Genomic DNA, 26,693 nt, shown 5'->3' on the forward strand with positions numbered 1-26,693 from the left:
CACACCGACGAGGCATGATGTCTCCAAGGTACGGAAAACAGCCGAAAAAACGGAAAATAACAGAGCTAATTTGACTTGTGTGTGTAATGTGTTTGAGAAAATAGTGGAATGCTTCCCATTGGGACGTCACGGGTGAAAGGTCATCGCTCCGACAGCGAACAATTGAAAGGCGTTTAGATCGCCAAATTCACCCTTTTTGAGTTCGGAAATCGGTTAAAAATACATATGGTCTTTTTTCTGCACTTTTTCTGCAACATCAAGGTATTTATTGACGCTTACATAGGTCTGGTGATAATGTTCCCCTTTAAGAAGTGGAAAAGGCCAGGAAAATTGTTCGAGATGCAAAGAAAAATCCACAAATAACTTCAGCTGAAATACAGGACTCTGAAAAATTGTGGCTGTTTCAAAATGCACAATAAAGAGGCACTTGAAGAAAAATGGGCTGCTTGGTCGCCAGAGGAAAGCCATATCCGCGCAAATGTCACAAAGTATCCCGCTTACATTACAGAGACAAGCCTCAAAACTTCCGGAACAAAGTAATTTGGAGTGATGGCTTTCTTCTGGCGACTCGACCATGCAGCCCATTTTTCTTCCTTATTATTATGAAAAAAATAGATATTTCAACACACAAACTATTTTCCCATTGTTCTGTTTATTTGTGCAAAGCAGAATTATTACACACCACGTTATGCAGTTTCGTCGGTAAACATCAAAGTTAGGTATTCATAGCTCAAGCTCAATATTTACCATACCGCATGCCAATCAGCAATTGTGTTAGTTGGCGTGAAACAAAAATGCAAGAAAATGCAATGTTACAAAATCATCATTTAGAATAAGAGAAAAACTTCAAATGTCGGTAAAATACGCACTTAATAGTTATGAAGAGTTACGATGGATGGCTAACGTCGACTCGTTTTTTTTTTTTTTTTTTTTTTTTTTTTTTTGGTCCAAACCAAAATGTTACAGGAGGAAGACAATACATTTTAGTACATCTTTCTTTACTCAAGTGTGCAAAGCCACGTGAAAACCATTAAATGCCACCATAAGTATAATAATAATAATAATAATAACTTGGATTTTTGATTAAAATTGTACATAGTCCACTTTATTGAACTTGAGCACAGTTTGACATTTTTGTTTTACTTTAATACACATAGATGTGAAGAATATTAGGAGTGGTACCCCCTTTCTGCATGTACTGTTACATAACAATAACCCAACAACAAGAAAAAAACATTGGCTCAGAACGATTTTTGAAGATAGAGAGAATACAAAATCGTGATATATGCTAAAAACTAGTTCAGTGGTAAAATATAAGAAGGGATACAAAAGAAAACCAATCCAAGTATCCAGTCCAGTTTTCTTTAGATGGAAAGTGCTCTACTGGACATTACAAAGCAGCATCGACTGTTGCACAAAAATAACTTTTTGACTTCCTTCCATTGTGACGTGACTCTTAGAAGAATATATGAGGTAAAACTGAATCACATTTTAGGGGTTTTCTCACTGGTGAGCAAGGAATACTGTATATTGCAGTACTGATACATGTATATCTGTGAATAACACTGTATACTGCAGTACTGATGCATGTATATCTGTGAATAACACTGTATATTGCAGTACTGATACATGTATATCTGTGAAGAACACTGTATATTGCAGTACTGATACATGTATATCTGTGAATAACACTGTACACTGCGGTACTTATACATGTATATCTGTGAATAACACTGTACACTGCGGTACTGATACATGTATATCTGTGAATAACACTGTATACTGCAGTACTGATGCATGTATATCTGTGAATAACACTGTATATTGCAGTACTGATACATGTATATCTGTGAATAACACTGTATATTGCAGTACTGATACATGTATATCTGTGAATAACACTGTACACTGCGGTACTTATACATGTATATCTGTGAATAACACTGTACACTGCGGTACTGATACATGTATATCTGTGAATAACACTGTACACTGCGGTAATGATACATGTATAACTGTGAATAACACTGTATACTGCAGTACTGATACAAGTATATCTGTGAATAACACTGTACACTGCAGTACTGATACATGTACATGTATATCTGTGAATAACACTGTATGATGCGGTACTTATACATGTATATCTGTGAATAACATTGTATACTGCAGTACTGATACATGTATATCTGTGAATAACACTGTATACTGCAGTACTGATACATGTATATCTGTGAATAACACTGTATACTGCGGTACTGATACATGTATATCTGTGAATAACACTGTATACTGCAGTACTGATTATATATATATATATATATATATATAGATATATATATATATATATATATATAAACACATCGGTCAGTGTTTTGGTGGTCATTGCATACTGCAATGTTCATCTAATTGCTCAATATAACCTTATAGGTAAACATTACAAAATAGTAAGCAAAGTGGATGCGAAATTATGTTAATGTATTTAGCATAATGCTAATCGTTCAATAAAATCTTGGAGGGAAAAATTATAAAATACCAAGAAAAGTTGATAGCAAATGATGCTAATGTATTTAGCATAATGCTAATCGCTCAATAAAATCTTGTAGGGAAACATTACAAAATACAAAGCTAAGTTGATAGGAAATGATACTATTGTGTGTAGCATAGCGCAAATCGCTCAATAAAATCTTGTAGGTAAACATTACAAAATAGTAAGCAAAGTTAATGCGAAATGATGCTAACGTATTTAGCATAATGCCAATCGCTCAATAAAATCTTGTAGGTAAACATAACAAAATACGAAGCAAAGTTGATGCGAAATGATGCTAATGTATTTCGCATAATGCTACATGAATTAGGACGATGCGAACCGATTTTTGAATGATGCTATCATTTAGCATGATGCAAACTAATTTAGCCTGATTCCAACTCATTTAGCCTGATGCTCCTTATGAAGTTGATGCGAAATGATGCTAACGTATTTAGCATAATGCTAATCGATTAATAAAATATCGTCGGTAAATATTACAAAATACGAAGCAAAGTTGATGCGAAATGATGCTTACGTATTTAGCATAACGCGACCCGCTCAATAAAATCTTGTAAGTGATCATTACAAAATATGAAGCAAAGTTGATGCGAAATGATGCTAACGTATTTAGCATAACGCGAATCGATCAATAAAATCTCGTAAACGTTACAAAATACGAAGCGAAGTTGATGCGAAATGATGACGCATTTTGCGTAATGCTACGTGATTTACCACGATGCGAACCGATTTTCGAATGATGCTATCACTTAGCATGATGCAAACTGATTTAACATGATTCCCACTCATTTAGCCTGATGCTTCTTATCAAGTTGATGCGAAACGATGCTAACGTATTTCGCATAATGCTACCTGATTTAGGACGATGCAAACAAATTTTCAAAAGATGCTATCACTTAGCATGATGCAAACTGATTTAGCATGATTCCCACTCATTTAGCCTGATGCTTCTTATCAAGTTGATGCGAAGCGATGCTAACGTATTTCGCATAATGCTACCTGATTTAGTATGATGCGAACCGATTTTCGAATGATGCTATCACTTAGCATGATGCAAACTCATTTAGCCTAATGCTTCTTATCAAGTTGAAGCCAAACAATGCTAACGTATTTCGCATAATGCTACCTGATTTAGGACGATACGAACCGATTTTCAAATGATGCTATGATTCTAACTCATTAAGCCTGATGCTTCATATCAAAGTGATGCGAAATTATGCTAACGTATTTCGCATCATGCTACCTGATTTAGGACGATGCAAACCGTTTTTTTGAACGATGCTATCAGGATTCTACCTCATTTAGCCTGATGGTTCTTATCAAGTTGATGCAAAATGATGCTAACGTATTTTGCTCAGTGCTACCTGATTTAGGACGTTGCAAACCGATTTTCGAATGATGCTATCATGATTCTAACTCATTTAGTCGGATGCTTCTTACCAATTTAATATTATGCTCATTGATTTACCACAAACCTAACTGATGTAAAAAATGCTAACGGATGTGGAATGATCCTAACACGTTTAAGATTATGCTTACCGATCTCACATGCTGCTAAAATATTCCGCACGATGCTAGTAAATTTAACACAATGCTAACAGATTTAGCATGGCGTAGATGTAGACTGGTTTAGCATTATGCTATCTAATTTAGCACTGATTGACTTACTATGGTGCAAACTGACATAGCATGCTTGAAGACACTTATTTAAAAAGCTTAAAACAACCTTCAAAAGCCACAAAGTCTGAACATTTTAACCCATAAGTTTTTTTAAAAATCTTCTCTTCATTGCAAAAAAATAATCGATAGTTCCCTGATGATCAATGGAGAGTTGAGTAAAGTTTCCATGCACACCATATTCACGTCTTGAGAAAATATCGTCAAAATGTTTAAAGTTGACAATTTTTTATTAAGGAGATTGACGTTTTTAAAAAGTATTTATTTATAAAAAAATTTTATTGCAAATGTTGATCTGAAGTCAAAGTAAAAGCCGACCGATCACAGTCTCTAAGTAATGCGAAAGGGAAGACGAGACTGATACGGTGTGCATGGAAACGTAACTCGACATATCGCCGCAGTATTGTTTTGGCTAGACTCACACAGTAGAAGTCTAAAGTACACTTTTCTGAAAAGGTGCATTTTTTCAAACTGCATTTACTCATCTCAGAACATGTCAGAGCTGTCAGTGTGAACGAAAAGGACATACAGCAGTTGTACAGGATAATGAACTTACTAAGTTCAATATTGATACAGTCGATCCGAGCTTCTTGTACAGTATAATCAACTTAATAAGTCCACTTACTAAGTCCACTTACTAAGTCCAATATTGCTTCAGTCAATCCGAGCTCATTGTACAGTATAATGAACTTACTAAGTCCACTTACCAAGTCCACTTACTAAGTCCAATATTGCTACAGTCAATCCGAGCTCATTGTACAGTTTAATGAACTTACTAAGTCCACTTACTAAGTCCAATATTGCTTCAGTCGATCCATGCTTATTGTACAGTATGATGAACTTACTAAGTCCACTTACTAAGTCAAATATTGCTTCAGTCGATCCATGCTTAGTGTACAGTATAATGAACTTACTAAATCCACTTACTAAGTCCACTTACTAAGTCCAATATTGCTATAGTCAATCCGAACTCATTGTACAGTATAATGAACTTACTAAGTCTACTTACTAAGTCCACTTACTAAGTCCAATATTGCTATAGTCAATCCGAGCTCATTGTACAGTATAATGAACTTACTAAGTCTACTTACTAAGTCCACTTACTAAGTCCAATATTGCTATAGTCAATCCGAGCTCATTGTACAGCATAATGAACTTACTAAGTCTGCTTACTAAGTCCACTTACTAAGTCCAATATTGCTATAGTCAATCCGAGATAATTGTACAGTATAAGGAACCTACTAAGTCCACTTACTAAGTCCACTTACTAAGTCCAATATTGCTACAGTCGATCCGAGCTCATTGTACAGTATAATGAACTTACTAAGTCTACTTACTAAGTCCACTTACTAAGTCCACTTACTAAGTCCAATATCGCTACAGTCAATCCGAGCTCATTGTACAGTATAATGAACTTACTAAGTCTACTTACTAAGTCCACTTACTAAGTCCAATATTGCTATAGTCAATCCGAGCTCATTGTACAGTATAAGGAACCTACTAAGTCCACTTACTAAGTCCACTTACTAAGTCCACTTACTAAGTCCAATATTGCTTCAGTCGATCCATGCTTAGTGTACAGTATAATGAACTTACTAAATCCACTTACTAAGTCCACTTACTAAGTCCAATATTGCTACAGTCAATCCGAGCTCATTGTACAGTTTAATGAACTTACTAAGTCTACTTACTAAGTCCACTTACTAAGTCCAATATTGCTATAGTCAATCCGAGCTCATTGTACAGTATAATGAACTTACTAAGTTTACTTACTAAGTCCACTTACTAAGTCCAATATTGCTATAGTCAATCCGAGCTCATTGTACAGTATAAGGAACCTACTAAGTCCACTTACTAAGTCCACTTACTAAGTCCAATATTGCTACAGTCGATCCGAGCTCATTGTACAGTATAATGAACTTACTAAGTCCACTTACTAAGTCAACTTACTGAACTTACTAAGCCGGAATCCTTTTTCTGCTTTAAATTGTAGTAATTGTTATTTTTTTAAATGGCGACTTAGATTAAAAAGTGGTTCGGTGGCACAATCAGCAGAGAAACTCAACATTTTCCAGCAGGAAGACGCTTCAGCAAGACATGACGCCAGTCTGTTTTGCGCAGGGCTCGGACCCCGGGTTCCCCCCTGAAATAGGGGTGTGCGCTAGGCACTGAGCTAAAAGAATGAGCTGTCAACTCGAGTCTCCACAAAAGCTCTTTAGGCGGGGGGTAGTGAGGTTGACTGACGTTCAGTTGGCACAGCCTCCGTCTCAGTTGTGTGACTGCATGTTTTGTTGCAGTACTACACTATGAATGTGGGAATTTTGCCTATCGTTCACAATCATTATGAGAGACAAGAACACGGGTCTTATTTTGAAAGGATTTTAAAGATAATAAAAAAAGGCTTGAAAGATGCAGCTAATGGGAGTCAACTGTTGTAGCCTTCAAAACCCTTGTCAGGGGCGCTGGTCCAGTGGCCATGGATGAAATGCTGGCTGTCCAGAGTCGGGACCTGGGGTGGACCTGCGGGCCTGTGCATCGGTTGGGGACTGACCCGTCTCTGCTCGGAAAGGTCTTTTGCTGGCCCCACTATGGACTGGACTCTCACTATTATGTTAGATCCACTATGGACTGGACTTTCACTATTATGTGGGACTGGACACAATATTATGCGAGACCCACTCAACGTCCATTGCATCCGGTCTCCCCTAAAGGGTGGGGGTAACCCACATCTGCGGTCCTCTTCAACGTTTCTCATAGTCATTCACATTGGGTTGTGAGTTTTTCCGTGCTCTTATGTGGGATCTGAACTGAGGATGTCGTTGTGGGTCGGGCACCCCTTTGAGACACTTGTGATTTAGGGCTATGTAAATAAACATTGATTGATTGATCTAGGTTTATATACACACTGCAAGTGTAGTAACATTAGACACGTTCTTACCAATATGTAATACGATCAATATTCACTGTATTGGTAATTTTTATAAACTGATTTCCTTTCGGCAACAAACTCTTGTGTTTTCGAATCATGGCAAACTTGGTAACCATGAATTTTACCATGAATTGATTAACGTGGAATTGAAAAAATTACTCGGGTGCTACCATTTAGTGGTCAATTGTACGGAATATGTACTGTACTATCTACTAATAACAGTTTCAATCAATCAAATTAACAGACAACAAAGATAACTATTTTTGGACAAATGAGGATTCACAACCGTATCTTTTTGAACCCGAGTATACAGAGGACAAACTGTTGCTCATAGAAGCAAGCATGAAGGAAGGGTGCAACGAGACAGATCCTACCAGGAGTGTCCAGGTCTCGCATCCATACAGTAATATTGATGGTATTAGGGATTTGCAGACAAAAGTCTAGAACGTGGACATGCTCAGCCAAAAAAAAAACCTTTTAAAAAAACGTCCCTGGTCAGCTGGACCAAACGTAGCAACTGTCAATCGAGTGAGTCAAAATTGATCATGATACACGCTGAACGTCATGCGTGTTAGTACAACTACATACACCTTCGAGTATGGGGTATCGGACTGTCTGATTGTGGCGATCCACTCCATTTATGATCAGTGTCAGAGCTTGGTCCGCATTGCCGGCAGTAAGTCGGACACAATTCCAGTGAGGGTTGGACTCCGCCAAGGCTGCCCTTTGTCACAGATTCTGTTCATAACTTTTATGGACAGAATTTCTAGGTGCAGTCAGGGCGCTGAGGGGATCCGGTTTGGTGGCTGCAGAGTTAGGTCTCTGCTTTTTGCAGATGATGTGGTCCTGATGGCTTCATCTGGCCAGGATCTTCAGCTCTCACTGGATCGGTTCGCAGCAGAATGTGAAGCGACCGGGATGAGAATCAGCACCTCCAAGTCCGAGTCCATGGTTCTCGCCTGGAAAAGGGTGGAGTGCCATCTCCGGGTTGGGGAGGAGACCCTGCCCCAAGTGGAGGAGTTCAAGTACCTCGGGAGTCTTGTTCACGAGTGAGGGAAGAGGGGATCGTGAGACCGACAGGCGGATCGGTTAGGTGTTATCCCCACCCCGACGAGTGTGAGTGTTGTTGGCTCTTACAATAACAATGTTGCTACAGCATAGTTATTACACACTGTGAGGGGGCGATGCGAAGTGAATTATGCCAAAGTAGAATGCAAAAAAAGTAAATAAATAGTCTTGTCTTCAATGATTGTGAACAATAGGCAAAAATCCAAATCCATTATTTGAGGGGGTTCTTGTGAACGTGGCTTCGTGACTCGCGGGGATCTACTGTCCACGTAAGGTGGACTTTGTTCTTTTGGGTTGGAAAACATGAAATATATGCAACAAAATCCCTTCTCTGGCGTGAATACCGAATCTCAACTAAAAGAGCGTGAATAATAATAGCACACATAATAGGTATAACAAGCCCACTAACCCGCAGGTGCGATAGTACCACTGAGGTCTATATATAATATACATAGTCGGGGTTACCCACAAAACGATCAATACATTGATGCAATGTTAACGCTTCCAGTTTGGCTCCAACTGAAATCCACCCCTAGACCCGCCTGACACGGGCCTACTGTGTGTTAGATTAGATTCAAGCAATGCAGAAGCGCAGACTAGCGCGGCGTCGACTACGTTGGGCTGCATCACGTTTGTACAGTAGCACGCGGATTAGTGATTGACTTCTAGCACCGCCGGCGGCCGCAGCCTGCAGACACGCTCGCCGCGGGGCGTCGTACAGCAATAATCTTCATCCGCTAGAAAGACCGCCGTGCTCGCCGTCTTCCTCACTAGGCAGCCCACACCTTCTTCTGCTGGAAGTAGGCATCGAACCTGGCCAGGGCGTACTCCTGTGACACACGGCAAAAAGAAATTCAGTTTAGAAAACACAATACTTTTTATGTATTTCTGGGAGAGTGGCTGTGCCAGCAACCTGAGGGTTCCTGGTTCAATCCCCACCTTCAACCATCCTGGGCATGTCTGCTGTGTCCTTGAGCAAGACACCTCACCCTTGCTCCTGATGGGTCGTGGTTAGGGCCTTGCATGGCAGCTCCCGCCATGTGTGTGTGAATGGGTGAATGTGGAAATAGTGTCAAAGCACTTTGAGTGCCTTAAAAAGGTAGTAAAGCGCTATGCAAGTATAACCCATTTAGGCAAAAAAGTATTTAGTCAGCCACCGATTGTGCAAGTTCTCCCACTTAAAATGATGACAGAGGTCTATAATTTCCATCATAGGTACACTTCAACTGTGAGAGACAGAATGTGAAAAAAAAATCCAGGAATTCACATTGTAGGAATTTTAAAGAATTTATTTGTAAATTATGGTGGAAAATAAGTATTTGGTCAACCTTTCAAAGCTCTCACTGATGGAAGGAGGTTTTGGCTCAAAATCTCACGATACATGGCCCCATTCATTCTTTCCTTAACACGGATCAATCGTCCTGTCCCCTTAGCAGAAAAACAACCCCAAAGCATGATGTTTCCACCCCCATGCTTCACAGTAGGTATGGTGTTCTTGGGATGCAACTCAGTATTCTTCTTCCTCCAAACACGACGAGTTGAGTTTATACCAAAAAGTTATATTTTGGTTTCATCTGACCACATGACATTCTCCCAATCCTCTGCTGTATCATCCATGTATCCATTTTATAATTGTAAAGGACAATGTCTTATCAACTGATTTCAATAATGTAAATTTGTTTTAACTAATAAACCAAAAATATGACTTATTTTATCTTTGTGAAAACATTGGACACAGTGTGTTGTCAAGCTTGAGATGCGATGCAAGTGTAAGCCACTGTGACACTGTTGTTCTTTTTTTTTTTTATAAATGTCTAATGATAATGTCAATGAGGAATTTTTAATCACTGCTATGCTGAAATTATAACTAATATTGATACTGTTGTTTATAATATTCATTTTTGTTTCACTACGTTTGGTTTGTTCTGTGTCATGTTTGTGTCTCCTCAATTGCTCTGTTTATTGCAGTTCTGAGTGTTGCTGGGTCAGGTTTGGTTTTGGAATTGGATTGCATTGTTATGGTATTGCTGTGTATTGTTTTGTTGGATTGATATAAAAAATATACATTAAAAAATAATACTAATAAAATGAAGAAAAATCGATTTAAAAAAAAAAAAAAAAGAGAATCGATTCCGAATCGCACCCCGTGAGAATCGTGATTCAAATTCGAATCGATTTTTCCCACACACTTACTATGTAATCTCACCACATAAATTAACTGTATAGAGAATCTTAGATAAAATTAAACATCCCTAAAAACCCAAGATGTGACATTTCAATGTTTATTTAAAATTTGGGCAGACACATCAACATGGCGACCTGACCTGTTCTTAACAAATATTGACCGACACCACAAAGTTTAGTTCTAATCATCATGGTCAGGGTTTGTTTGTTGAGGAAATGCAAGTGAATAAGTCATACTGTGTGGAACAATTTCCCTTGTGGATCAATAAAGTTAGTCTAAGTTGCATTAAAGTACATCATATGTTACACAATTCAACATATGCGAGGTAGAAGCTGAGCTTATTCCATTCTCTTCACATACGGAATAACTTCTGGTTATTCATTCACTCCAAGTATTGAAAGAAAGTACTGGACACAAAGAATAGAGGTTGTTCTTGTGTCAACACAGTTTTTGTTACAACAGCTTGTATCAACACAGTTTGTGTGACTGTGAGAGATGTCCGATAAAGGTCTTTTTGCCGATATCCGATATTGTCCAACTTTTAATTACCGATACAATATTAACCGATACCGATAATACATCATGGAATTAACACATTATTATGCCTGATTTTGTAGTGATGCAAAATAAATCAACTCAAGTTATGGGAAAAAAAGCCAACATGGCACTGCCATATTTATTATTGAAGTCACAAAGTGCATTATTTTTTGAACATGCCTCAAAACAGCAGCTTGGAATTTGGGACATGCTCTCCCTGAGAGAACATGAGGAGGTTGAGGTGGGGTGCGGTGGGTTGGGAATAGCAAGGGTGTATATTGTAGCGTACCGGAAGAGTTAGTGCTTCAAGGGGTTCTGGGTATTTGTTCTGTTGTGTTACGGTGTGGATGTTCTCCCGAAATGTGTTTTTCATTCTTGTTTGGTGTGGGTTCACAGTGTGGCGTATATTTGTAACAGTGTTAAAGTTGTTTATACGGCCACCCTCACTGTGACCTGTATGGCTGTTGACCAAGTATGCTTTGCATTCACTTGTGTGTGTGAATAGTCGTAGATAATATGTGACTGGGCTGGCACGCTAAGGATACATTTTACTTTTTGAAACAGATACCAATAATTTTGAAACCGACACTGATAAATTCCGATATTACATTTTAAAGCATTTATTGCCCAATAATATCGGCAGTCCGATATTATCGGACATTTCTAGTTACTAAAGTTTGCGTCACCACAATTTGTGTTGTGACAGTTTGTGTTACTACAGTGACTGTCACCACAGTTCATGTGAAGTGTATTATATTTATATAGCGCTTTTTCTCTAGTGACTCAAAGCGCTTTACAAAGTGAAACCCAATATCTAATTTTTTACATATAAACCAGTGTGGGTGGCACTGGGAGCAGATGGGTAAAGTGTCTTGCCAAGGAAACAAAGGCAGTGACTAGGATGGCGGTAGCGGGAATCGAACCTGCAACCCTCTACCAACCGAGCAATACCGCCCCAATACATGTGACCAAAATGTACGTAACAACTTGTTACGACAGTTCGTGTCACCAGAGTTTGTTTATTCGACAGTTTGTGGCTGCTTAGAGGGTGCTGCAGTCCCGCCCTCTTCCTGGTCTGAACATGTAAACTACGCCTTTTTAATACACACGCATATGCAACCATTAAAAAAAAAATGAATGGGTAATTATTCAAATGTCCACATTTTCCAACCAGCTAAAATCGTTCCAAAATTAAAACAATCCACTTATTCAGAAAATCTATTTAATTGATTCGGTCCTAAAAAGTTGTTTGCCCGGATTTCTTACCGTTCCGTAACTGTTATTCTCCATTAAAAAGTGATACTACTTCGACATTGATCACTTCCGAAGTCAACATGTTTTTTGCTTATGTTAGGAAATTGCTAGCATGCTGGCATTTTAACATGCTAACACGAGCAGAATAACTTTATTTGCTGGCGAAGACACAACAAACTCCCTTTTTGTCTCTCATGAACACAAATCTGTTGTTGTTGACTTTGGACTAATCGGCTGCACGAAAATTAAGGCCGCGGAACAGAGACACACTGCAGGCTTACACACACACATGCATCCACAAAAAAATATACGCCACACACACATGCCCAACCCCCAATCCAACGCCTTCGACGCAAATCCCATAAGGGTGATGGAAGGATGGGCAGCGCCTGAGAGCTGCGGCCTGCCACCATGGCCACCCTCTTCCCCTCTGTTGTTAAGATATCTGTATATGTATATGTGCTTTATTATAGAGGTTTTTTTCCCACTCCAGACTGGGCCCTCTTAAGACCCAAGTCTATATTGTATATTTTTCCCATCTTTTACGGGGCGCCTTGTTGCGACCCATCAGCGTTCCTGTTCTGAAAACTCTGTACACTGTTTGTTTGTCTAATCTTGAACGGGTTCGTGCTGAAAAAAAAGTTTTGTTGTACTTATCAGGGTTTCCCACACATTAATTATTTGTGGCGGCCCGCCACGAAAGAATTACAGCCGCCACAAATAAAAAAAATATATTTTTTTTTTATTTATTAGTTGGGGGTTTTTTCGGCTTTTGACTCGCTCGACCGCTGTATATAAATAGGAACATAAAGTGTTGTAATTATATTCCAACTCCGCGTTCTTCTTAGTCATCGCTGCCACACCCCCCCGCCCGCCGCCCGACCACACCACCACAAATAGATGTCCAAAGTCATAAGGATGGGTCAAATGCAGAGGATAATTGCACTACACCTAATGTGTGTGTGACTATCAGTGGTACTTTGGGGACACGTTAACTACTACCATGCTAACTTTAGCATGCCAGCTTACTTTTGGCAAGTTTTGCAGGTATACACATTAGGAGTCATATATTTTGGTACGTCCACATTCTTATTGGTAGCATGCTAAAATTCGCATGAGGTGTAATATATTTTGGTACATCACGCATGTTTACTGTAACGCAAACATTAGCATGCTAGCTTTCGCTGCTAATTCTAAAGGCATACAGTTTAATTTAAAAAAGGTTGAACTTTAAATATATTTGACTGTAGCACATACTTGCCAACCCAAATTTCAGTGCTCCTCCCGAAAATCTCCCGGGGCAACTATTCTCCCAAATTTCTCCCGATTTCCACCTTGACAACAATATTGGGGGCGGGACCTTAAAGGCACTGGCTTTAGCGTCCTCTACAACCTGTCGTCACGTCCGCTTTTCCTCATTACAAACAGCGTATCGGCCCAATCACATAACATATGCGGCTTTTCACAAACAAGCGAATGCAATGCATACTTGGTCAACAGCCATACAGGTCACACTGAGGGTGGCCGTATTAACAACTTTAACACTCTTACAAAAATGCGCCACACTGTGAACCCACACCAAACAAGAATGACAAACATTTTGGGAGAACATCTGCACCGTAACACAACATAAATACAACAGAACAAATACCCAGAATCCCATGCAGCCCTAACTCTTCCGGGACGCTACAATACACACCCCCGCTACCACCAAACCCTGCCCCCCAAGTAAGGGGGATGGGGGTGGGTGGGGTGCAAGTATGCGGTAGCATTATGCTGGCTTTTGTAGCTAATTTCGCAAAGTTATTCACCGAAGAGTCATCCCCAATGTTGTCAGGCTACCGCGCCGATCGTTAACATTCCAGTTATGGCTTTTCAGCGTTCACACATAATTTGTTTGCAATTAAGATACAAGTCATTAGATGTCCTTAGAACAGAACATTCACGTACACAAGAGGAATTAGGGTATATTTGAAAATTGCACAGCTAGCACTTACCAGATATCCGAACTTGATGGTGGAGAGGCGGGCCTGAATGATAGACCACAGGCCCCAAAAGAAATGGGATGCAAGAGAGAACCTAGGATCCAAACCAAGACACACAAAGATGTGTTGTTGATATTCTAAATGCATTGCCTTGCAGCAAATCTGGCTTTTCTTACCTGTTGACCTCCACGTATAGCTCTTCCTTCATCTTCATCTGGTCGGCTTGACTCAGGTTGTCATAGTCTCCATCAGACGCACGCAGGTAGTTTTCAATGAAGTGGAGCTGCGAAGACATGCAAATGTCAAATTTGTCGCAAGACAAAAAAAACTTTATCGTCAGTACTTTACACACCTGTTGAGCCTTGGAAGGATACGCCTGGGAATTGACTTTGAAAAATGGGAAGTGGTCACAGTTGTAGTCATACATCCATTCACAGAAATGGTTGCCAAGATCAAATCCTCTGTGAAAGATGAAAAAAAACATTTTGATAAGCCGAAGGATACAGTAAAGCCGCCAAATATATCCGATTCTGAGAATTCCTATACCCTAGGGCTGGGCGATATGGCCTTTTTTTAATACCTCAATATTTTTTAGGCCATATTGCGATGCACGAGATATATGTCTCGATATTTTGCCTTAGCCTTGAATTAGCACTTGATGCATATAAGCAGACCAGTATGATGTCTACATTAAAACATTGATTGATTGATTGATACTTTTATTAGTAGATTGCACAGTACAGTACATATTCCGTACAATTGACCACTAAATGGTAACACCCGAATAAGTTTTTCAACTTGTTTAAGTCGGGGTCCACGTTAATCAATTCATGGTACAAATATATACTATCAACATAATACAGTCATCACACAAGTTAATCATCATAGTATGTACGTTGAATTATTTACATTATTTACAATCCGGGGGGTGGGATGAGGAGCTTTGGTTGATATCAGAACTTCGGTCATCAACAATTGCATCAACAGAGAAATGTGGACATTGAAACAGTGTAGGTCTGACTTAGTAGGATATGTACAGCCAGCAGAGAACATAGTGAGTTCAGATAGCATAAGAACAAGTATATACATTAGAAGTACATTTGAGTTGTTTATAATCCGGGGAGATGGGATGTGAATGGAGGAGGGTATTAGTAAAGTGTTGAAGTTGCCTGGAGGTGTTGTTTTAGAGCGGTTTTGAAGGAATATGGAGATGCACTTACTTTTATACCTGTTGGGAGTGCATTCCACATTGATGTGGCATAGAAAGAGAATGAGTAAAGACCTTTGTTAGATCGAAATCTGGGCTTAACGTGGTTTGTGGAGCTCCCCCTGGTGTTGTGGTTATGGCGGTCATTTACGTTAAGGAAGTAATTTGACATGTACTTCGGTATCAAGGAGGTGTAGCGGATTTTATAGACTAGGCTCAGTGCAAGTTGTTTTACTCTGTCCTCCACCATGAGCCAGCCCACTTTGGAGAAGTGGGTTGGATTGAGGTGTGATCTGGGGTGGAGGTCTAAAAGTAACCGGATTAGCTTATTCTGGGATGTTTGGAGTCTAGATTTGAGGGTTTTGGAGGTGCTGGGGTACCAGGAGGTGCAAGCGTAATCGAAGAAGGGTTGAATGAGAGTTCCCGCTAGAATCCTCAGGGTGTTTTTGTTGACCAGAGAGGAGATTCTGTAGAGGAATCTTGTTCTTTGGTTGACCTTTTTGATCACCTTGGTTGCCATTTTATCACAGGAAAGATTAGCCTCTAGAATGGAACCTAGGTAGGTGATCTCATCCTTCCTGGTGATAACAATGTCACCCACTTTTATAGTGAAGTCACTGACCTTCATAAGTTTGATATGGGACTCCAATAGGATGGATTCCGTTTTACCTAAGTGTATGGATAGCTTGTTGTCAGCGAGCCAGGTGCAAATATTGAGGAGTTCAGCACTGAGGATTTGTTCCACCTGTGACTTGTCCTTGCCGGATACCAGCAGGGCCGAGTCATCCGCAAACAGGAACAATTCACAGTGGCATGCTGATGGCATGTCATTCACGTATACTAGGAACAGTAAAGGTCCTAGTATACTCCCCTGAGGGACTCCACAGCTTACTGAGAGGGGGGGGACATGGTGCCGTTCACCTCTACCACCTGTTTCCTCCCCTCCAAGTAAGATTGCATCCAGCTTGATGAGGTTTCGTCGAATCCGATTGCTCGGAGCTTATCCAACAGTATAGCCTGGGTAACGGTGTCAAAGGCCTTCTGAATGTCCAGCATGACCATGCCGCAGTATTTGCCCGCGTCCACCTCATGTTTGATGTGGTCGGTCAGATAGAGAAGGCATGTGTCAGTGGAGTGGTTAGTTCTGAAGCCGGATTGGAATTTGTACATTAGTTTATTAGTAGCAAGGTATCTATCAACCTGTTCATAAACTATTTTCTCCATTACTTTCGAAATGGAACTGAGAATAGAAACAGGTCGGTAGTTACCAGGTTCTAATTTGCTTTCTTTTTTATAAAGGGGGGTTACTCTTGCTATCTTGAAATCCTTGGGTACTTGGCCTTGTTTGATTGAGAGGTTTATTATATGAGTGATTATTGGGGCAATGGTGGTGGCAGAGTCCATGAGGAATCTGGAGGGGATATTGTCAAGGCCGGTGGCCTTGTTTGGGTGGAGCGCGCTCAATTTATTAAGCACCTCGTTAGCTGAGACCATTTCTAATTTGAAATTGTTGTTGACTACTCCTAGCTTTCTGTAGAAGGCTTTAATGTGTTCTACACCAAAGCGACCAGAATGTTGGGATAGCTTGTTTACGAGAGTTGTGGCTATGTTAGTGAAAAAGATGTTAAGTCTGCTTGCTACCTCTATTTTGTCTGTAATGAGGGCGTCACCCTCCTTGATGTTGATGTTGGTGAGTCTGGTTTTAAGTTTCTGGCTGCATCCAGGAAGCTGGTTGTTGAGAATTTTCCAGAGCTCACGTGGCTTATTTGTGTTTTCCTCTATTTTGTCATTGATATAATTTTTTTTTTAAGGATTTAGTCAGGTTGTTTGTTTTATTTCTTAATTTATTGCATTGTTTTTTGAGCGTTGAAAGGAGTGATTTGAGGTTATTATTATTGGGTTGTTTATTTACTTCGGTTTTACACTTTTGGTATTCGAAATATTTTCTGTCCCTGTCTTTTATGGCAGCTAATAGGTCTGGATTGATCCATGGTTCAGAGCGGGCTTTGATCCTGACTGTTCTCATGGGAGCCATATCATTTAGTATAGCTAGGAACGCTGTTTTGAAGCGATCCCAAGCATCCTCAACCAGGTTGCTCGTGAGCACAGGGGACCAGTCCCACTCATCTAATTTGAGATTGAAATTATCACTGTTGTATTCCTGTTCATACTGCATTAATATATGCTAATTTTAAACTTTCAAGCAGAGAAGGAAATTACAACTAAGTCAATTGACCAAAACAGTATTTATTAAACAGTTATCAAGCAGTGGCACAAACAATCATGTAATTTCAAAACAGAAAGGGCAAGATTGTCAGAGACATTTTAAAACAAGACAATGTGGAGGAGCAGCGTCTTTACTTTGAGCTCCCCTCCGATGGCAGAGCTTCTCACCCTCTCTCTAAGGGAGAGGCCCGCCACCCGGCGGGGGAAACTCATTTCGGCTGCTTGTACCCGTGATCTTATCCTTTTGGTCATAACCCAAAGCTCATGACTATAAGGGAGGATAGGAACGTAGATCGACCGGTAAATTGAGAGCTTTGCCTTCCGGTTCAGCTCCTTCTTCAATACAACGGATCGATACAGAATCCGCATTTAGGGGCGGTATGGCGTAGTGAGTAGAGCGGCCGTGCCAGAAACCTGAGGGTTGGAAGATCGCTTCCCACCTATTGACATCCAAATCGCTGCCGTTGTGTCCTTGGGCAGGGCACTTCACCCTTTGCCCCCGGTGCCGCTCACACTGGTGAATGAATGATGAATGAATGATTGGTGGTGGTCGGAGGGGCCGTAGGCGCAAACTGGCAGCCACGCTTCCGTCAGTCTACCCCAGGGCAGCTGTGGCTACTGATGTAGCTTACCACCACCAGGTGTGAATGAATGATGGGTTCCCACTTCTCTGTGAGAGCTTTGAGTATCTAACAATAGAAAAGCGCAATATAAATCTGATCCATTATTATTATTATTTTTACTGAAGACGCCGCACCGATCCGTCTGTCGATCTCACGATCCACTCTTCCCTCACTCGTGAACAAGACTCCAAAGTACTTGAATTCTTCCACTTGGGGCAGGGTCTCCTTTCTAACCCGCAGATGGCACTCCACCCTATTCCGGGCGAGAACTATCGACTCTGACTTGGAAGTGCTGATTATCATTCCAGTGTCCCTTCACACTCGGCTGCGAACCGATCCGCTGAGAGCTGAATATCCTGGTCGGATGAAGCCATCAGGACCACATCATTTACAAAAAGACCTAATTCTGCAAGCCACCAAACCAGATACCCTCAAGGCCCTGACTGCGCCTAGAAATTCTGTCCATAAAAATTATAAAAAGAATCGGTGACAAAGGGCAGCCTTGGCGTAGTCCAACCCTCACTGGAAATGTGTCCGACTTACTGCCGGCATAACGGACCAAGCTCTGACACTAAACGTACAGGGAGCGGACCGCCACAATCAGACAGTCCGATACCCCATACTCTCTGAACACTCCCCACAGGACTTCCCGAGGGACACGGTCGAATGCTTTCTCCAAGACCACAAAGCACATGTAAGCTGGTTGGGCAAACTCCCATTCACCCTCAAGGACCCTGCCGAGAGTATAGAGCTGGTCCACAGTTCCATGCCCAGGACGAAAACCGCACTGTTCCTTCTGAATCCGAGGTTCGACTATCCGGCGTAGCCTCCTCTCCAGTACATCTTAACTAAAATTTCCAAATGACTCTAAGTGTACTGAATTACTGTTGCTATTAAAGACACTAGGGAAGGAGCAAGACTGCCTACTCTACCACTACTTTGTTGTACACAGTTGAGCTTGCCTAGAACTAGTTTCTTCATGTGACCATTTTAGTCATGTACTATTCAACCCATCCATTTTCTACCGCTTATTCCCTGTTGGGGTCGCGGAGGGCGCTGGTGCCTATCTCAGCTACAATCGGGCAGAAGGCGGGCTACATTCTGGACAAGTCGCCACCTCCTCGCAGGGCACACTATTCAACATTCTTTTTTAAAAAGGCAAAATTTCAGCTAAATCTATAATACACAGTAAGGTTAATGTGAAATGTAGTCATGGAGTGCAGGTCTTGTTGTGAATGTAGTCTTTTAGATGATATGTAATAATAATTAATAAAGACAACCCAAAGACGGAAGTCGGCTATACTTTATATTTCAGTCTACAAGATTTACTGTAATTTTAGTCGACTAAAATGTTAAGGAATTTCATTGACAAACTGGACTTAAACTAAATTAATTTCGATGACTAAAACTGAAATAGATTTTTATCAAAAGACTATATCAAACTAAATTAAACACAGTTGTCGAAATGAACACTGACTTCATGCTACAATGCTCAATACTGCATCATCTCTAAGGTCTTCTCATGCACGTTCATGTTTTGATGCACTTTCCTCCACTGGAAATAAGATCTTGTTTTTCATCTCCTTCGCAGGGCGCCCTGTGGTTCCTACATTGAAACAATAAACACAGCTGAGGTACCAGCTGCCGGGAAGTGTTAGTATTGATACTTGGATATCAGATACACACATAGTCAACATGTGCGCACCAGAGTTTAACTTGTCATATATATGAGTGGTAGAAATGGGATAAATCGATGCTTGATACCACACAGAGGTGAGTAAACTAATTTACTTTCCTAACATTTTGGATGAATTGTACTTGTCAGAGTAGTTTTAATGCAACATACTTACTTTTACTTGAGTATTTTTGTCTAGAAATGCTACTTTTACTTTGGTGGGTTTCATTTCGATTGCTAAATTCCTATCATCCACTTGTCAAAATATTGTCATTCCATATGTATCAGGTCTATCTGAGAAACTCAGAAGAATTTCTAGCCAACAGAACATCTCAGTACACTTCAAACTAGGGAACACCGTGAGACAGACTGGTTCATCCTAAAGACCCCACACCTACAAAAACATGGTGTATGCTATCCAATACATGCATCCAACCATCCATCCATCTTCAACCGCTTATCAGGAAGGGGGTCGCGGGGACAACAGCTCCAGCTGAGACCCCCAGACTTCCCTCTCCAGAGCAACATTAGCAACTTCCTCCAGGGGGATCCCGAAGCGTTCCCAGGCCAGAGAGGAGATGTAACCCTCCCATCTGGTCCTTGGCCTGCCGCGGGGTCTCCTCCCCCTCCCAGTGGGACATGCAACGAGGACCTCCCTACAGAGACGCTCGTGAGGTATCCGCACGAGATGCCTGAACCACCTAAGCTGGCTCCTTTCCAAACGAAAGAGCAGCAGCTCTACTCCGAGTCTCTCTCTGTGACTGAACTTCTCACACTATCTCTAAGGGAGATGCCAGCCACCCTTCTGAGAAAATTCATTTCGGCCGCTTGTATCCGCGATCTTACTTTTTCGGTCATGACCCACATTTCATGACCATAGGTGAGAGTAGGAATGTAGATAGCTCGGTAGAACGAGAGCTTTGCCTTCTGGCTTAGCTCTTGTTTCGTCACAACATTGCGGCCGAGAGACTGCAATTCTGCCCCAGCTGCTCCGACTATCCAATGCACTGATTCATATATGGGGAAACAAAACAACCCCTAAACCGACGCATGGCACAGCATAGACTAATCCAGAAGTACGTGGATGACACAGCCATCGTCGGGTGCATCAGGGACGGCAGAGAGGAGGAGTTTCGGAACCTGGTGAGGGACTTTGTTGTCTGGTGCCACACGAACCTCTTGCAGCTCAATCCATCAAAGACCAAGGAGCTGGTCATTGACTTTGGGAGGTCGAGTCCACGGTCACAACCTATTGTGATCGAGGGAGTTGAGGTACAGACCGTGGACTCATTCAAGTACCTCGGGGTTTGGGTGGACAATAAGCTGGACTGGACTGTTAACACGGACCACCAGTACAAGAAAGGACAGAGCAGGCTGTACTTCCTCAGGAGACTGCACTCTTTCAACATTTGTAGAAAACTCCTGTGGATGTACTACCAGTCTGTGGTTGCCAGTGTTCTGTTCTACATGGTAGTGTGCTGGGGGGCAGTACATCTAAGAAAGACAGCTCCAGACTTGAGAAACTGATCAGGCGGGCCGGTTCTACAATCGGAATGAAACTGGACTCACTGGTGACGGTGGCAGAGAAGAGGACTGTTGACAAACTAGTGATCATCCTGGATGATGCCAGTCACCCTCTGCATAGTGTTATCAGTAGCCAGAGGAGCCTGTTCAGTGCTAGACTGCTTCATCCCAAGTGCAGGACTAATAGACTCAAAAACTCCTTTGTCCCACACGCCATTAGACTGTACAACTCCTCTCTGGGCCGGGGGGCGGGGGGTACTAGGATGACAGGGGATGCAAAACAATAACAGTACAATACGTTTTCCTAACATGGTCACTACTGCAGACGCACTAACCCCTCTGCCACCGTGAAGCCCAAAGACATGCACCTGGGGATAGGTTGATTGGCAACACTAAATTGGCCCTAGTGTGTGAATGTGAGTGTGAATGTTGTCTGTCTATCTGTGTTGGCCCTGCGATGAGGTGGCGACTTGTCCAGGGTGTACCCCGCCTTCCGCCCGATTGTAGCTGAGATAGGCACCAGCGCCCCCCCGCGACCTCAAAAGGGAATAAGCGGTAGAAATGGATGGATGGATGGGTCACTACTGCCTACTTTGTCTTGTTATATTCTTATTTTACTGTTGTATTTTTATTCCCATTGTTGATTTTTATTTTTTATTCTTATTGTAATATTTCTCTATTTTGTTTCCATTTAAAACCCCCATTATTTACTTTTTACTTTTATTTAAATTGATCTCAACTCTGTACACTGCTGCTGGAATTTAAATTTTCCTGAAGGAATCAATAAAGTACTATCTATCTATCTATCTATCTATCTATCTCGGTCTTCAGGCCAAGACTCAGCTGTCTATCTGCACCTCAGGGAGAAACGGCGCTCATTTGAGAACAACAATTCTGGACAGGGAGGACAGATGGTACGAAAGAGGAGTAAGGGAAGCCGTCTATGTCGAGGTTGAAAAACAATCACTGAACAGGGGAGGTTGTCTGCGAAACCCACCGGTCTCCCGCATAGAACACTGTCCTTTTAAAAGACTTTAGCATCCAACAAATAACAGGAATTAGAGACATTCTGGTTACAGAAGGTGACCAGAATGAGTTTTGCGCCATTTGTTTACAACTGAATGGACTGCTTACGTGAAGGATTCCGACTATTTTGGACTGGTAGTAGTCAATCCAAAGCGATTGCTCAATTCTAACGAGGGGAATTTACACTTTAACGACCGTCGTTGGCTTTGACTGTAGGATTGCTCGTTTGCATCAAAATAACTGTTTTTCTTATTACATCCTTGCCCAGACACACCCTCCTGGCTTTGGAGTAAAAATATTTGGAGTTTTGGCACCAGATTAGAGCTGACCAAAAGTCTATGAGTAGTCAAAAAGGTCAACCAATGAACAAGTTTTCTTTACAGAATCTCCTCTCTAGTCAACAAAAGCACCATGAAGATTCTAGCGGGAACTCTCATTAAACCCTTTTTTCGATTACTTCACTTCCTGGTACCCCCACCTCCAAAACCGTCAAATCTAGACTCAAAACACCCCAGAACAAGCTAGTCAGGTTACTTCTAAACCTCCACCCCAGATCACACCTCACTCCTACCCACTTCTCCAAAGTGGGCTGGCTCAGGGTGGAGGGCAGAGTAAAACAACTTGCACTGAGCCTAGTCTATAAAATCCGCTACACCTCCCTGATACCGAAGTACATGTCAAACTACTTCCATAACGTAAATGACCGCCATAACCACAACACCAGGGGGAGCTCCACAAACCACGTTAAACCCAGATTCCGATCCAACAAAGGTCTTAACTCATTCTCCTTCTATGCCACCTTGATATGGAATGCACTACCAACAGGTGTAAAAGAAAGTGCATCTCTATCCTCCTTCAAAACCGCACTAAAAGAACACCTCCAGGCAACTTCAAAAATAGACTAACTCCCTCCCCCCTTCATGTCCCACCTCCCCAGATTGTAATTAATCAAATGTATATACTTGTTCTTATGCTTTCTGAGCTCACTATATTCACTGCTCGCTGTACATATCCTACCAAGTCAGACCTACACTGTTTCAATGTCCATTTCTCAGATGATATTATTGTTGATGACTGAAGTGCTGATATCAACCAAACCTAACCCCCCCAACCCACCCCCCGGATTGTAAATAATTCAATGTAATTAAATCCATATACTCTGATGACGATTAACTTTTTATACCATGAATTGATTAAAATGTAATATGTAAATTATTGTTATTGGTTTCAAAAAGTAAAATGTATGACTTTTTAAAACACCGCTGTGTACACGGACGTAGGGAGGAGTACAGAGCGCCAATAAACCTTAAAGGCACTTCCTTTGCGTGCCGAGACAATCACTTAATATCTACGGCTTTTTACACACAGAAGTGAATGCAATGCATACTTGGTCAACAGCCATACAGGTCACACTGAGGGTGGCCGTACAAACAGCTTAAACACTGGCACAAATATGCGTCACACTGTGAACTCACACCAAACAACAATGACAAACACATTTCGGGAGAACATCCGCACCGTAACACAACAAACACAACAGAACAAATACCCAGAGCCCCTTGTAGCACTAACTTTTCTGGGATGCTACAATATACATCCCCCTCTACCCCACCCACCTCAACCTCCTCATGCTCTTAGGGAGAGCATGTCCCAAATTCCAAGCTGCTATTTTGAGGCATGTTAAAAAAAAATAATGCACTTTGTGACTTCAATAATAAATATGGCAGTGCCATGTTGGCATTTTTTTTCCATAACTTGAGTTGATTTTTTGGGGAAAACCGTGTTACATTGTTAAATGCATCCAGTGGGGCATCACAACAAAATTAGGCATAACAATGTGTTAATTAGGGGCGGTATAGCTCGGTTGGTAGAGCGGCCGTGTCAGCAACTTGAGGGTTGCAGGTTCGATCCCCGCTTCCGCTATCCCAGTCACTCCCGTTGTGTCCTTGGGCAAGACACTTTACCCACTTGCTCCCAGTGCCACCCACACTGGTTTAAATGTAACTTAGATATTGGGTTTCACTATGTAAAGCGCTTTGAGTCACTAGAGAAAAGCGCTATATAAATATAATTCACTTCACTTCACAATTCCACGACTGTATATATCGATATCGGAATCGGTAATTAAGAGTTGGACAATATCGGAATATCGAAATATCTGCAAAAAAGCCATTATAAGACATCTCTAGCTTGATAAGTCATACATGTTTAACATCAGCCCTGTTATAACGTCATTAGTGAAAGTAAAACATGAATCTTTTGTGGTACATGCTGACGCAAACAATCTACGGTTGTAGTGTAAAATCCTTATTAAAAATTGCTATCAAAAAAATCAGGAGTTACTTACAAGTTACTAAATACTTGAGGCTTGGGCTGGGCGATATATCGATATACTCGATATATCGGGGGGTTGTCTCTGTGCGATATCGAAAATAACTATATCGTTATGTTCGAGTATACGTTCTCACGCAGTTGCTTTTAGCTGCGGGCATTACACTACAGCCTTTTTTCCACTCTTTCTTGTCTCTCCTTCTCACAGACAGCAAGCGCACCTTCTTACATACGTCACATACGTATACGCCCTCGCAAAGCAGGAGCATAGGTAACGTTAGCTGTGGTGCTAGCGGAGCCGTGCGAGTGGTAATACGAGAGAAAAATGGTGCGAATCTGGAAACAAATGAAGGAAGAATTATTTCCCAAGAAAAACAGCAGGGGGTCCATCGTCTGGCGGTGGTTTGGCTTCAAGTGGGAATATGTCGAACAGACAACCATAATTTGTCAAGCGTGGGGCAAAAGTGTTGCTACAAAAAGTAGCATTACTGTGTAGCATCATTTGAAAAGTCATCTGCTTGAGAATGAAGAGTGCTTACTCCGCATTTCAAGATCTCCGTTCGGTGCCACACGCCCACACCATCAAAATGCCGAGGCAAACATTTCCAGATCAACACCATATGAAAAAAAGTCAACAACAAAAGGAGATAATGTTTGCAGTAACCTACCACATAGCGAGGACGAACACTATTCAAATTCCTATTATGCAGTTTATTTCTATTTGACAGTTATTGAAATATATTGTGTGACATCATGCACAAAAGTGCCCTTTATTTGTTTTAAACTATTGTAGTGGCGTTCTAAACAAAAAGTGCACTTTAATTTAGTGTTGTTTTGATACGTCATCTTAGTGACATCATGCACAAAAGTGCACTCAGCTTGTTTTAAAATTTCTCTGACAATCTTGCACTTTGTTTTGGAAATTACATGAATGTTTGTGCCACTGCTTAATAACTGTTTAATAAATACACATTTGGTCTATTGACTTAGTTGTGATTTCCCTCTCTGCATGAAAGTTTAAAATGAGCATATTTTTATTCATTATGAACAAGAATGTTTCAATGTAGACACATAGAATCATCATACTGCTGTGATTATATGCATCAAGTGTTCATTCAAGGCTAAGGTAAAATATCGAGATATATATTGTGTATTGTGATATGGCCTAAAAATATTGAGATAATAAAAAAAGGCCATATCACCCAGCCCTACTTTAGTATTTTTTTAACTGAATACTGGATGACTATATTTTACTTTTACTAAAAAGGTATTATTGTAAATTAACGCTACCATTGAGTACAATTTTTGGCTACTCTACCAACCTGTGGTATACCACATGAACTTTTTCGACAGGGTATCCCATACAACAGGAAACATTTTTTTGCAATTATATTATTTATGATATCTTTTTTATGATATCTTAAGTCTGAGTCCGTGGTTCTCGCCCAGAAAAGGGTGGAGTGTAATCTCCGGGTTGGGGAAGAGACCCAGCCCAAGTGGAGGAGTTCAAGTAGCTAGGAGTCTTGTTCACGAGTGAGGAAAGAGTGGATCGTGAGATGGACAAACGGATCGGTGCGGTGTCTTCAGTAATGCGGACGCTGTATCGATCCGTTGTGGTGAAGAAGGAGCTGAGCCGGAAGGCAAAGCTCTCAATTTACCGGTCGATCTACGTTCCCACTAGAGATGCGCGGTTTGCGGTCTCATCCGCGGAGTCCGCGGATAAACCGCGGGTCGGGCGGGTGACAAGACGAAAAAATAGATTTTAATTAGATTCGGGCGGGTGGCGGTTGAACCATCCGGAAATATTTGATATGCATGGTTCTGTAATCGGTATCCTTTGCCATTCAAAGTGCCATTAAAGACCCGTGTCATAAAGCAAAGAAGACAATAGGAGACGC

At 41.1% G+C, this 26,693-nt stretch overlaps 1 protein-coding gene across 3 annotated transcripts in view; it reads right to left on the minus strand.

Annotated features, from left to right (window-relative positions):
- Positions 1-633: 633 nt before the first annotated feature.
- Positions 634-26,693, minus strand: part of chka (choline kinase alpha) — a 113,963-nt gene continuing 87,903 nt past the window's right edge. For all 3 annotated transcript variants that reach the window (XM_061919904.1, XM_061919903.1, XM_061919905.1), the window contains 4 exons: positions 14,536-14,644; positions 14,360-14,466; positions 14,196-14,277; positions 634-9,052 (listed from right to left, as the gene is read on the minus strand). In XM_061919904.1, the coding sequence (XP_061775888.1) occupies positions 8,993-9,052; positions 14,196-14,277; positions 14,360-14,466; positions 14,536-14,644 (358 nt within the window). In that variant the 3' untranslated portion in view covers positions 634-8,992. The remainder of the gene's footprint in view (positions 9,053-14,195; positions 14,278-14,359; positions 14,467-14,535; positions 14,645-26,693) is intronic.

Source organism: Nerophis ophidion, linkage group LG14, assembly GCF_033978795.1.
Source record: "Nerophis ophidion isolate RoL-2023_Sa linkage group LG14, RoL_Noph_v1.0, whole genome shotgun sequence".
Classification (NCBI taxonomy): Eukaryota; Metazoa; Chordata; class Actinopteri; order Syngnathiformes; family Syngnathidae; genus Nerophis; species Nerophis ophidion.